This window comes from Ctenocephalides felis, unplaced genomic scaffold (assembly GCF_003426905.1).
Source record: "Ctenocephalides felis isolate EL2017-DRISC unplaced genomic scaffold, ASM342690v1 CF-g0.4_SCAFFOLD_01492, whole genome shotgun sequence".
Classification (NCBI taxonomy): Eukaryota; Metazoa; Arthropoda; class Insecta; order Siphonaptera; family Pulicidae; genus Ctenocephalides; species Ctenocephalides felis.
In genome coordinates, this window is record NW_020537646.1 from 3,264,094 (window position 1) to 3,280,231 (window position 16,138).

Sequence of the window (16,138 nt, forward strand, 5' to 3'; positions counted from 1 at the left end):
AACTTTGCCTAGAGGTAGATCCATGATGTGACACTATCATAATTTCAATTTATTTGATACTCTTGTTCAGAAAAGATGTTTTTTTTATAATTATATATATATATATATATATATATATGTGTGTGTGTGTGTGTATAAACTTAAATTCTCAGAATTTGTGTATATATTTATAACCACAAACATTCTTCTGCTATTCACTTAAAATTCAACTTTTATTACAATTTCGTGATTTGGCTACAGTCAAAATCTTTATATTAAACAAAGCACGTTCTTGTCGAAATGTTCTAATAAATACTGTAAATAATAGTTCCTGGTTTATTCAGAAAAGTTACTAAACAATTATTAAAATCTACTGCGTAATAAAATTTATGTTCATACAGACACTTATGAATAAATAATGGTAAGATGTTTTTAAATTTTACAACAATATTTTTTTTTATTTTCTAGACAAATTATTTGTGTCATATGAAAAAGAAATATTCTATAAGTAATATGCATTTGTTGGTAAATTTCAAATTCAAACATTATAAAAACGTTATAAAATTTAAGAATATTATCTAATAATTAAAATTTGCAAGCTAAATATAGAACAAGGCTGGATCCTGACTAGAGCACCATTAATTAATATAATTTTAATTACAAATTGCTGTTTAATTACCGATATATATTTAATAAATGAATGTCATCTACCATATGAATTTATAACACTATCAAAACTAATTTTCCTTAATAACATTATTTCACCACCAGAAAGCACGTGTCGTTCGAACACGTCATAAATAATAAACATTAACGATATTCTAATACCGTGGAAAATTTATCCATTTACATACTAAAGGGTATGAAAATTACAGGGTGCGATAACCTTTGCGTGCCATCCATTATCAATTTCCAAACAAACAATGCAACTTGCCACGGAAAATTCAAACAGAATAGAGGAAGATTTCTGATAATTCAGGACTTCTAATTTATCTAATTATAATAATATAATATAGTATATATATATATATATATATATATATATATATACATTATATAAAAAATAACTTTTGGAAAGCTGAAAAATATTTTTTACAAAGAGAAATATAATTTCTAGTCCTAATTGCCTTCTGGTTCTATGGAAAAATCTGACAAAATTTTCTGAACAAATTAGTATCTCGAATGTAAATTTTGTGCTATCGGAATTTTTAATACTTAGTACTGAAAAGTAAATCGGTTTCAATTTATATATGATTCTTATTTAACTATTCAACAAAAACTTGAAGAATAACCGAGGACACTAAAGAAAATTTAAAAAAAAATCATAGAACTTCTAGGATTTTCTGAGAAAATCGGGATAAATCTGGGAAAATTTACTATTCGTCGTTTTTTTCCAATTTTGTGAACATCATTTTCCAAAAATAAAAAAAAACGAACGAAAGCTCTTTACCCTCTTGTGGTAAAGAATGCCATAAGTAGGTTTATTGACCCCAAAAATTCACACATTTATATTTGGTTAATATTCAAGAAACCCAAGAAAAATTGAAAAAAAAGTCATAGAATACTTAGGATTTTCTGAAAAAATTCGAGATAAATCTGGGAAAGTCTACTATTCGTCGATTTTTCCAATTTCATAAACATTATTCTTCAAAAAATCGAAAAAAATTAACTGAGCAAAAGTGCTCTCTTGTGGTAAAGAATGCCATAAGTAGATTTATTGACTCCAAAAATTAACACATTTACATTTGGCTGGTAAATAAATAATATTTTTCTTGTTTCTTTAATACAATCGAAGGTTGATATTTAAATATATAGAATAAAACCTATAAGAAGGCGCTTAATAATCACGTGAGCGATTTCTAAGGATTTATAAATTATATTAGTTAAAATTTAAAAAAAATGATAAATTTTAGATTTTTTTAAAATTGAGGTAAAAAATAAAGACACTCTGCTCTTCCACATGATATTTCGTAGTTTTTTCTAAACCCCTACTAATGGACACCTACTAATAAAATTTTGATTGCTAGAAATTTACTTTTAAAGTATCTATTTTTAAATAAAGTTTCTTGAAATGACCAATAGAGCAAGAACTTCAAAGTACCTGAATGATTTTTATCTGCTCATTACAACTTGACCCGCTCTAATATTATAAATATATATAAACAAAATTTTATAAAATTTAGTAGTATTATTTGTACATAATGTAAATGGTCTAAAACTTCTACTTATTATTGTTTCTATATTACATTAGTCAATAACAATTTTCTAATTCAAAACAGGGCGTGTACATGCATTACTATCACATTCCAAACCGTAGTCATTTAATAAATAATTGAATCAACTAATTAATTATACTACGGTGAGACGATTAAATTAGTAAAACAATCGCTCAATTTCCAAAAACATATCGTAAATTAATATTCGGTCCGCAAAATCCGCGATCATGGTATTACACCGAATTCAAATTAGTTTAATTGGATGTCGAAGGGGCAAACGGGATGTATGGTGGGTTATTTGAAAGCGAAAACCTGGAGATTGTGTCTGATAATTGGTTTTGGGATCGATTGGAAATATTCTAGGTGTTGAATATGTACGAAAACAATAATAAAATGATCGGAAATTTCAATGATAAATAATACTGTAATTCGGAGAAATTAATTGCGTCGAGGAGGTGATGTTTTAGAGTGGGTTTTTTGGATAGATAATATGATGTTATTATTATTATTGATATTCTGCCTGAATACACCTGCCCGGCAAAAACGCAGTTTAATTAAAATTAAAATTGAATTTGATTATTTTTTTATAAATTATATTATATTTTTGGTTTTGAATAGTACATTAAAAATGTCTATTTATGTTTACACTGAATATTAGATAAACCTTAATCAGCGCGTAAAAGAGTGTAGTGTATTTATATTTTCAAAGATATTTATATTTATATATATAAATATATATATATATATATATATATATATATATATATTGGAATATTTTTGCAGCCCATTCGCCGAATTAAAAAAGATTAACTAGAAAAATTACTTATTCCATTAAACGTTTCGACACTTGATGTGTGCCATCATTCAGTAATCTAAAAAAACATTACATAAATACAAAATCAATAATAAATAGAAATATATAAAAAGGAGAAAATGATTCATACCAAACAAGTAAAAACAACAGAAAAATCTAATGATGTAAAATTTATTGAACACTAAATTTGTATAAAAAATAATATACTAATATATCAATAACGATGAATTAAAGGAGCACATATTGCCCCCCTATATTCTATGTTTTCAATGGCGGTGCATTATGAACACTGATCAAGGTTACGCAGCAAGTGTGGTGATTGAGTGGGATCGGGGTGAGAGAAACAAAAGAAGCAGGAAAGAAATAAAACGAACGAAAAATTCTAAAACTGTATAGAATCATATATATATATATATATATATATATATATATATATATATATATATGTGTGTGTGTGTGTGCGTGTATTTATACATTGCTTCTAGATCTAAATTAACTGATGGCTTCCTCTTTGACAAAATCCATACGTGTGATATGAATAACCTGTAATATTTTTAGCACCATCAAAAACTGACAAGTTCCGTACCATTAGCTCTTCTATTATTATTTTCTGCTAATTGATATTACTAGGTCATTCCGCTATGCTGTCGATATTACTTCCCTATACAAACTCATAACGATACAGTGTTCAAATAAACACGACAATATATTGAATACAGTGAATTCATTCAGTTATTGTTTGCCATTTTATTATTTTTCATGACGAGACTAAATTGTCGTTGATAATTTTTTCAAATTCAATCTTTGGGTAATGGACAAACTTCGATATGAATTTGCTAGCTTTAACCTTTCATTGCCATTTGATTTATATTTACACAAGCTCCAAAACGTAGCACATCTCAGACGCAAACAATGATGATCCAAGTATTGTCTAGCAAATCTGTTAATTTTTTCTGACTTAAATATTTTTTCTCTAGAGAAAAAAATATATTATATTGCGTTCGTTTTAATAATAATAGATAATTTTAATAGCTGTAACATAACAGTCCTTAATAGCGTGAACATCAATAACTATTTTCGATCAATTGATTTGCTAATATAACATTGAGATATAATTAGATTTGTTTTTGCTATTTCTAATCTAAACTCTTGGATACATCATATTGAAATTATCTGCACGTGACTGCTAAATGCTGTTAATTATGTCAATGTCAATATATAAAAGACATTCAATAATATAAAAATCGGAAAAAAATCTTTGGAATTAAAATCAATATTGGGCTTAAGCGGTTAAGAGCGACGGGACTTGTTTCAGAGGTCCCGGGTTCGATACCCACTTCGAGCAGCCTGTTGTCAGGCAACAGTGACAACGATTTTCACTTGGATATAGATAGCAATATGTTTCCAAGTGAAAATAGCCCTCGCCCGGCATTGTTGCACCATATTACAGAGATTGTAATAAAAATTTATCACACAGAGATGTGACAACTGTTTGGGTTGCCAGTTTGCCACCTGTAATAAAACAAACGTAGTTTGTAAGATTATATCACAACAGCTCATAGAACCCATAAGTTCTGATCGCTGTTCAAATAAAATTAACAAAAAAAAACTTTAAAAAAAAAAGATCAATATTGTCATACCCCGACGTCTATAATCACTGGATTCAAAGCGTTTGATTTGTTTGATTCAGTCATTCTAAGTGCTGCCAAAAATTTGCTGATGTTAAAATTATTAAAAAATAATTAAAAAAAAAAAATTCATTGTTCTAGAATAATAGTATAAATTTACTGCACTAATTTTCGATTGCAGCTATAGAACAATAACATGTTCTGACTGCTGTTTAACAATGTTAAGCAAAAAAAATCGTTGGAGTTGTTCTTTCCAAATTGAAATTTTGAATATATTTGGTATGATATAAACTTATTTCTATTTCACTAATTTTTTAATGATATGTTCTTTACCAAAAATATATTCATCATTTATTCTTTTTGTAGTTTTGATAAAATACTAAAGATGACGTTCATCCAAAAAAAACTAGAAAAATTGATACTTTTAATACTCCGTGGCCTTTTTGGGGTTGAATTAACTCTTAGATACTATATACAAATTTATCCAGATTTAAATACTTTCTATATAAATTTTACCTTTATCCAAAAGTGCATTTCTATTAACTATTTCTATTATTTCTATCTATTTTATCGATAATTCAATCATGTTTAATAATTCATCCAGAATAATTTGTAGATTTATCGAATGTTTTGACTTCATGAAGATTTATTGTTTGCATCTATTGAAAGCATCCGCTTGAATTGCAAATACACAAATTATTTTCACACAGTCGCAGTTGATAAATATTATACATTTAACAAATATGTCAATTTTGTATGATTTATTATGTGAATGGAAATAATAAAATTATACTCCAATAAAACTAGGAATAAACTAGCTGTAAGTGAAATTCTGTCTTAAGGCAATTAAGGCATCGTGCCTTAAGGCAAATTGCTGGAACTTCCCGTACCAAAAATTATTATTTTTTTAAAAACGATTGACATTTTTAAAACAAATTTACTTCGAAAAAATAAGATTTTTGAGAAACTATAAATTAAACAAAAAATTACTTTTTTTGAAAAAAAAATTTTTTCAAAAAAAAATCTAATTTTTTTTTTTTTTTTTGGAAAAAATAATGTTTTTTTATTTTGGTATATTTTGGAAGATCTTTTTTCAAAGCAATCGTACTGCTTTAACTGCATAGAGACAAAATGTCAAAGCGCGTAAGCGCTGCGTCGCCGTCTAACGAATAAATATTAGTACGGAACCCATAGGAATGCAAACAAAATTTATACTTATTGTTAAAATCTCTATAAAATATCTGATAATTTGATGTGCATATGTCTAATGATCATTTTTGACCGCCAAATGGCATTTTTTTTTTACTTTTTTCGTTAGATCTCCGAAACCGCTAGACCTGCCCTCATGAAAATTTGATCAATTCTTCATCTTGCCAATACAAGTCAAATGTTTTTTGAATTATTAAAATCGGACGCTCCGTTCTCTTAAAAACTGAGTTACCGTTTTCGGCACTTTTTGCCCCGTATCTTTGGAACGGCTGGACCTGCCTTCGCCAAAAACTAATCAGCACGTCTCCTTATCAATACGAATCGAATGTTTTTTGAATTATTCAAATCGGTTGATCCGTGTTCCCGAAATCGTCGACGAAAATTTGTATCCGCACATACATACACACACGTACATACATACATACACACACACACACACACACATACACACACACACACACACACACACATACATCCATTTTTTCTAAGGTATGCCAAAATGTTAAGAAACCTCTGAAACGTAAAGATATATAAAAATTTTCATTTTCGATTTTTTTGCGATTACTATAACTTACCCTACGGGAAGTTAATAATAGTTGAAATAGTTCAAAACCACGTCAGAATAATTTTATGTGTAATAAATGAGCACCAGGCCAGAATAGTTTTATTTTGCTTAATGGTATTATAATGATCTAAAGTTTTCGCTTGTGGTGATTATATCTCAAGTACTTTACTTAGGCTTTAAAGATAATTTTTCTTTCTAATTTTCTCCTACAAAAATGTTGGCTTTTTTATTTAATATTCAAAATTCAACCCTGTTATAATATTGATATGAAATATTTAGACTAATAAATAATTAAATTAAATTTAGATTTTTTTTGTTATAATTTATTTTTGTTAACCAAGCATTTAATATCTTATTTACAAAATGATATGTGTTGAACGTATATGAAAAAATAAAGTTATGTCAACTAATTTATATTTTTATTCCCAAAAAAATTTTCTTATAAATATGTTATGCTTGAATTCTATTTCTCGAAATAATTATTTCTGTTGCCTCGTTGAATTTCTATAAATAAAAAGTCGATCCATATTTTTAAGAGCAGTTTCAGGAAGAGTATATATCGGATTTAAAACACACGTAAACACTGAATATATCAAATAAACAATGAATATATCTCGAGTTATAAATATCGAGAGGCGGTTTAATTTATTGAATTTTTCGAATGATTGATCCTTCAGATGATGAACACCAGATAAAACATTAATAATAAACTTATGAGAGGAATGAAAAGTTAACCTTCGTATTATATGTAGTAATGAACTATATTGGTTATTTAGACAGTTTTTTAGCATTTTCTTCATTGTCACAGTTTGAGAATACTTTCTCTCATGAATTAATATTTGTGACAATCCGACAAACTGGTCGAGATGACAATAAGGTTCCGTTATTACAATTTAGGACAAAATCTAAAAATGAATATATTCTTGTATATAATTTACATAAAATTTTAAATGGTATTTACCATATGATGATTTCTTATCATGCGGCAAACAATTTATTTAGGTTAGTATTAGGTAACTTTGTCTATATTTACATGCGCATTAATTCGGCAAGTTTTATTTTAAAGTAATTGCTTCTTTAATTGGATATAAGTTACCTAATTACAAATTCAAACCACCGTATATATTTTCAACAGAGAAAATTCTAACGTTTCATTTTAAATTATTCATTAATTTAATTAAATATACCTGAGAGCATAAATGATAAGTAAAATGCAATTTGCGAAGACTGCAAATTATGCAATAAAAATATTTCAGGCTCGTGCGATATGGAAATTACACAAGTTTCTTAATGATAATTATCTTTCATTTTTCCATTAAAATATCACGATGAATCCTCTTAATAAAATATCAGTTCGAACTACATTCAAAGTATGGATATTTTAAATGATTGTTTTTTCTACTTTTTACTTTTATCGTGAAATGATAAAATATACCTTATCAAATTAATGATATTTTAAATTCAATTTATAAAAGAGTATAAATTGATTGCTATTTTTACATGAATGGTTTTGTCACTAATTTAAAAATAAGTATTTGGAAATTACTCAAGAACAGCCAAGATGTGACAAAATATTTTCAATGATGCCATCAGACTATTTTTGATATTAAACACTTTTTTTCCATAATTTTTATTAATAATATTTTATATGTATTTAATTTATAATTTAAAATTAGCCAAAGATCTGTCTATAGAAGACATATGACAAAAAATATAAAGTCCATACATTGTATTTATCATAAGTATGATAAATTCAAATCGGATATATAATAAAAAAAGTTTGAAGTTTAAAACAGAACATATGCATTCAAAATTAAATTTAATATTATTAAGATAAAATATTTTTAATGATATAAGTTAGCAATGCGATAAAAATTATGATTCTATAATTTAATTAATTAAAGAGTTAAATTGTATTTTTTATTCACTATGAAAATGAGGACTAAGGCTAAGTAAAACATGAATAAGTATTTTACATAATTAATATTCAATATTCATCTATTTATCTATCCATTCTAATATCTATTCATCAATTTATTTAGCCTATTTTGAATCTAGCTATTCATCCACTATCTGTCCATCAATTTATCTATTCATCTTTTTATTTATCCATCAATCTAACTATTATCTATCCATCTATCTTATTCAATTTTTATGTATCTTTTTAATATATTTATCTGTTCATCCTTCTATATATTCATTCATCTAGCTATCCATTTATCTATTTATCCATTTATCTATTTATCCATTTATCTATTTATCCATTTATTTATCTATCCATTTATTTTGTCTACATTTCTATATATCTATCTTTTTTATTTATTCATATATATCTGCATTTATCTATTCACATGAATTTATCTATCTATTATATTATGTATCTATTAACTTATATATCTATTAATTTATATATCTATTAAATGATCTATCTATTAAATGATCTATCTATTAAATGATCTATCTATTAAATGATCTATCTATTAAATTATCTATCTATTATATTATCTATCTATTAACTTATATATCTATTAACTTATATATCTATTAACTTATATATCTATTAACTTATATATCTATTAAATGATCTATCTATCAAATGATCTATCTATTAAATGATCTATCTATTATATTATCTATCTATTAAATCACCTGTCTGATCATCCATCTATCTGATCATCCATCTATCTGGTGATTTATCTATCCAGTGATTTATCTGCCTTGTTATTTATTTATCTATAATTTCATCTATTTAGTGATTTATTTATCTGGTCATTTATCTATCTGATCATCTGTCTATATGGTCATTTATCTATCTATGAATTTATCCTTCTGATCATTTATCTACCTATAATTTTATTTATTCAGTAATTTATCTATCTGGTCATCTATCTATCTGGTCATCTATCTATCAGATCATCTATTTATCAGATCATCTATTTATCTGGTCATTTATCTATCCAATAATTCATCTATGTGGTCATTTATTTAATTTATCTATAATTTCATCTATTCAGTAATTTATTCATTTGGTCATTTATCTATCTATTAATGTATTTATCTGGTTTTTTCTCTACCTGATCATCTAACTATCTGGTCATTTATCTATCTATGAATTTATCTTTCTGATCATTTATATATCTATAATTTTATCTATTCAGTAATTTGCCTATCTGGTCGTCTATCTGGTCATCTATATATCTGGCCATATATATATCTGGTCATCTATCTATCAGATCATCTATTTATCTGGTCATTCATCTATTCAATAATTTATCTATGTGGTCATTTATTTAATTTATCTATAATTTCATCTATTTAGTAATTTATTCATTTGGTCATTTATCTATCTATTATCGTATTTATCTGGTTATTTATCTACCTGATCATCTATCTATCTGGTCATCTATTTATTTATTCATTCTGGTCATTTATTTAATTTATCTATAATTTCATCTATTCAGTAATTTATCCATTTGGTCATTTATCTATCTATTAATGAATTTATTTGGTTATTTATCTATCTGCTCATTTATCTATCTATGAATTTATCCTTCTGGTCATTTATCTATCTATGAATTTATCCTTCTGGTCATGTATATATCTATAATTTCATCTATTCAGTAATTTACCTATCTGGTCATCTATCTATCTGGTCATCTATCTATCTAGTCATCTATGTATCTTGTCATTTATCTATCTAGTCATTCATCTATCTATCCAAGTATCTGTTTATTCATCTATCTATTTATTAATATTTTTATGTATCTATTTTTTTACCTATTTATCTCTGCATTTATTTATCAATCTATCTCTTCATTTATCTAGCTCGTATTTTTTTTATCTATTTATCCATCTGTAAATTCATTTATCTATCTATTCATCCAAATAAATACTCATTTATCTACCTAATCATTTATCTACCTAATAATTTATCTACCTAATAACGAAAATTTTATTATTAGGTAGATCTACATAATAATTTATCATTTATCTACATAATAATTTATCTATCTATTAACTTCATACGTTTAATTAATTTCAGTCATTAATTTATCAGATCATTTATGTATCTATGAATTTATCTTTCTATGATTCTATCTATCTGGTCTATTTCTATGATTCTATCTATCTGATCTAGTTTTTTATCTATCTATGAATTTATCTATATAGTCTATATATCTATATCTATATAAAATATTATCAATTTAGTAATTTATCTATCTGGTCAATTATCTATCTATTAATTTATCTATTAAATAAATTTATTCATCTGGTTATTTATCTATCTGTTCATCCTTCTATCTGACCATTCATCTATCTAGTCTTTCATCTTCTTGGTCATTTATCTGTCTATGAATTTATCTATCTATAATTTTATCTATCTGTTAATTCATCTATATGGTCATTTATCTATCTATTCATTTATCTATTTATCCAGGTATCTATTTATCTAGTTATATTGCACAGGAAATTAATATAATTTAAAACCTGACAGCATAAAAAATTAAATTTAAAAAATTATGAATAAATTGCATATTGTACTTCTCGCAGAAACTTCTATACTAAATGATTTATTCCGCAATACTTATTACTTGGTGCAAAACAAATAATAAAAACGCCGGTCCCGCCCACATTTTATCAAATACCTATTGAATGACAGTAGATAACAGGTAATTAAATCGCGATAAAATTTTAATATACTATTTCCTATGAACTTACAGTGTTTTTAATGTCCTTATTAGTCGAAAGTCTCCTATAAAACGTTTTAGCCGGTTCCGTTTCATTCTCGCTCTCGGACGAATCTTCGCAGAGTTCTGCATTTTTGTTCGACGAAGATGAGCACTTTGGTTTATTTGCCATTTTACACTTCACTTATAATTAATAAACGGGCACCAAATCGTATGGGCCTCGTTCACTACCGATTCAATTCAATATTCGACATCGACACTTACAACTAACGATTTACAACTAAATTTCGTAAATTTGAACACATAACACGACATGCGGTCTGTCAGAGGCAGACGCCATGACATGCGATCACCGACGCCGACGCATGCGTACTGAGGAGGATGATTGATAGAAGAGAAGAGAAGAGAGTCGAGTCGGTTCGGCTGTTTTCCCTTCTTCTCGGCCACGAGGACGAGGACGATACTACGAGCGCCGGACGCGTAGTAAACAAAGACGGGAATTTACGGCTAATGTGACACAGAGCGCATCAACTTAGGAGGCGTCCATTAATCACATGAGGTTTTTAGGGGGAGGGGGGGTTTGAAAAAAAACCACAAAATATCACGTGGGGGAGGGAGGGTATAGTAAGATATCACGTGTATTTATTTTTTAACTACTTCTTTAAAAAAAAGTTCAAATATTTAAAAAAAGATAAAAAAATTTACAGTTTTTTCACGTAACTGAAAATAAAAACCAAACACGTGATCTTTGGTGGCAGAGGGGGGGTTAATTTTGAATATCACCAAATATCACCAAGGGGGAGGGGGGTCCAAAAATCCTTAAGAACTCGCTCACGTGATTAATGGATGCCCCCTTAGCCGATCAATGACGGTAAGTAACGTACGGATATACAGGATCGTTAACCAGAGAGTTACTGGCATCGGTCACATAAATACATTTTTATGATACAGAAAATCCGTCATCGAAACTACATCCTGATTTGACTCATATTTCAAATGACTGGACTCAAATTGCTGGAACTTCCCGTACCATAGGGGCCGTTCAAGTATTACGTAAGCACTATAGAGGGGCGGGGGGTTGTTAATTTGCTTATTTTGGTTAAACATGGGGGGCAGGGGGTCTGGATGATGAATACGTTATAGGTAGTATTTTTATTTTTTACATTAATTGCAAAATGTTTTTACGTAAGCATGGGGTAGGTAGTAAGAGCTTTGCTTACTTTTGCTGACGAGGGGGATGGGGGGGGTTAATAATTGTAATAAATCTGCTTACGTAATACTTGAACGATCCCAATATTTAAAAATCTTGGTACGGAACCCAAAAAAATTTACACAAGATGTGTACACATTATACAAATCTCTATAAAATATCTGATATTTTGATGTGCATATGTCCAATGAACATTTTTCATTTTTGACCGCCAATGACATTTTTTAAACTTATTTTTATTGAGAGTCCATAACCGCTGGACCTGCCTTCCCAAAAATTTCAACAGTTCTTCATCTTGTTAATACAAGTAAATTGTTTTATGAATTATTCAAATCGGACGGTCCGTTCTCTTAAACCTGAGTTAACGTTTTTAGCACGTTTTTCCCGTATCTTCGTAACGGCGAGGTCTGCCTTAGCCGAAAACTAATTAGCACGTCTCCTTATCAGTGAATTTGAATTATTCAAATTGGTTGACCGGTGATCCCAAAATCGTCGACAAAAATTTGTATCCGCACACACACACATACATCCATTTTTTATAAGGTATCCCAAAATATTCAGAACCTCTGAAACGTAAAGATATATAAAAATTTTCATTTTCGATTTTTTTGCGATTACTATAACCCTACGGAAGTTAATAAAATGCTATCCATACACAGATAATTGTGATTCTTTTTAGAAAATTATCAATATTTCGCACGAATAATTGATATATTTTATAATAAAATCACTTAAATAGTTGCACATAGCATATTTCCTCAATCAATCAACTTTCGATTAGGTCGAGATTATAATATCTAATGTACTTTATTTAAGTGAGGAGGTCAACTGTAACCAGTAGGTACCTACAAAACGCCAAAGAACGTACATGTGCTCAGCACAGATTTTGATTAGAATCGCTTAAGCACGCGATGAAATTATAAACTTTGTTAAATTACTATTAATAGATAAATAGATAAATGGAGAGACAGATTGATAAATTGCAAAGAAGGATAAATATAAATATGAATAAATAGTTAATTGAATAGATAGATAGAAATAGACATAAGGACTAGTGGTAATTAGCATTTTTACATAAGACAAGTTTCATTAACTTTCCGAGATGTAAACATAATCAATAAGAATTGAGATATAGATATTTAGGTAAAATTTCTAACAGTTACTTCAAAAATAAATTTTTTCCCTTCACTATAAAATAATCAATTTCTTTTCCAATTAATGTATTTCAAGCATACTTATATTATCTGTTATAGTACAAATTATATTGAATTGTTAAACACAATTCATTTTATTTCTTTTTGATTCTAAAATGTGTTTTATTAAAGTTTGGGCGTCAGCTGTAATCAGTAGCTAGCTACGAAACACGTAATGCATATAGATGTGCGACTAGATTCTGATTAGAATCACGAAAGCGCACGACGAAATCCTAAACTTCAATGATTTTTTATATAATTCAACCACTTATCGTAGGCCTATAATATTTTAGCAAGTCATTTCAGACAAAATAAAAGAAAATTGAATATAAAAAATTAACTTACCTTACTTAATGTTCACTTCTGGAAGCTATTTGGATGAATTAGTTACTTGTCATCTGAAACGCCACTCTAAGAAATTTCTACATTATTTAAAATATTAATGAACATAAGTTGAATATTAATTACATAGTAATACATGTCAACTACAAATTTCTCAATGTACAAATATATATGTAGCAAAAATGAACTTGGATTTATTTTAAAGTTGTTAAAAGTTATGATGAAAAAAAATGCTTATATAAAATTAACTTACTTGTTAACTTCTGGAAAATATTTGGATTTTTCGCTCGCATGTCATCTAACAGCTCCATTAAGAATTTTCTATAATATTCAAAATATTAACAAAAAAATTAGATACAAAAAATAAACAAATAAAATTCCCTCAAACTTAGAAATATTATTTATTACTTACCGAACTCAAAACTATATTTAGCTTACCATATTTTCGTTGAATTTACATATAAAGTGAACAATTAAAATCATTGCCATTTTAATACAATAATATGACTAATTGTACAAGTTAATACAGTTTTAATCAGCAGTAATCTTAAGCTTATCATTGGTCTCCAATAAATATTAAGCTCGAAGTATAATCTATTATATATGTAGTTTGAGTTAAGAGCATTTCTGATGATTTAAAAGTAAATCCTTCTTTGTTGATGCTTCATAAAAGAGCAGATTATCTCCAAATTAAATAATCATCAGGAAACAAAAATAAAGCTCTTTGCCGGTAATTCTGACCGCTGCGCCATACTGCAGCAGTACAATTGCAGCCAGAAAGGAGATGAATTAAAGTTTATAGTTTATACTTTCACCGTATACAGAACTGCAAGTAAATATTAGATAAGTGAGAGAACGTTTTGCCTTGCAACAAGTTTCCAGTATTTTCTCGTCTCATACATAGAACGTGTTTGCTTACCGAGAACTAATCTCATTGTTAAGTAAATTTACATTTTGTTGAACTTTCTGGATCGAGAGATATAATAGTCTGTAATGTCATCATCAAAGGAAATTGTAATAATTACAAATCAAATAATTAATTTATTGCTCTAAATGCTATCATTGAAATGTAGGAGCGTGGCGTTGTTATGACAACGTTATGTTACAGTCCAATCTCCATATAAATTGGTAATAAAAACTGCCAATAAACTATATGTTTGCTATGCAGTCATTTTTCATATAAATCCTACAAATCGATAAATTTGTAAAAAAAATTACAATGATCTAAATTAAAGATTAGAAAACAGTTTTAAAACTCCAAAATTTAAATAGAAAATTATATATCAGTTTGAATATAATAGTGAATTCTAATGATTATTGTACAGTTGTTATATCATATTTAGCCAAAATAACATTACTACAAAAGATTATAATTCTTTTTGAATCCAATACTTTAATTTAATTCCCATTGAGTGATTTTGTAAAATTAATGGAAACTTAGAAATAGAATACGGTTTGGTAATATCTTAAATGACTATACTATTTTATGTATATATTTTTTTTAAATGCTTCTATTAGTAATCAAATATATTTTCACATTTAACATTTTTATTACATAAACTACAACATTATATAGGTGATTACATTCATAAAAAGTGAAAACTAAAACAAAACATTTTTCGTCTACACGATTTATACCACATACTAAAAAATGAACTTATTTTAGACCTAATAACTATTAAAAAATATTGTAGAAAAATTACTTCATTAATCCAGAGATTCAGATAGATCTTGTATTCTGTAAAATATATAAAATTGTATTAGATACAGCTTATAGAACTTTTATAAAAATTATTGCTTTTTTAACTTCCCGAAGGAGAAGTTTATGTTTTCATCAAAAAATCCGAATCGCTAATTTTATGTTTTCTTGACGTTTCGAGCCATTCTGAATCGAATGAGACCAAATTTGGAAATTATGTGTGTGTGTGTGTGTGTGTGTGTGTATGTGTGTGTGTGTGTGTGTGAACAGATTTTTTGCCGTAAATCGACGTTTTTCTCCAAACGGTTGGACCGATTTCAAAAATTTAAAAGCCATTTGATGTATCTCGATGAGGACTATCGTCTCTGAGTTTTGTGCGGCGATCGGCGGGCCGTTTCTTTGTAAATTGCAGAAAAGTGAAAAATTTTCGTCCACGTTTTAGCCCGCAATTCTGAATCGATTCTGAAATTCAAAAACCGTTCGATAGATATTGGTTGGGAATCGTGCTGATTAGTTTTTGGTAAAGATCGGCCGGGCCGTTTTCTTGTAATAAAGTTTTTAAAAAAAAATTTTTGACGATTTTTTATGATTATTT

The 16,138-nt window shown here is 27.6% G+C and overlaps 1 protein-coding gene across 1 annotated transcript in view; it reads right to left on the minus strand.

Moving 5' to 3' along the window:
* LOC113370248 (diacylglycerol kinase eta-like) overlaps window positions 1-11,612 on the minus strand; it is a 226,279-nt gene extending 214,667 nt beyond the window's left edge. The window contains exon 1 of the mRNA XM_026610920.1: window positions 11,131-11,612. Coding sequence (XP_026466705.1) covers window positions 11,131-11,271 — 141 coding nt within the window. The 5' untranslated portion in view covers window positions 11,272-11,612. The remainder of the gene's footprint in view (window positions 1-11,130) is intronic.
* Window positions 11,613-16,138: the final 4,526 nt, after the last annotated feature.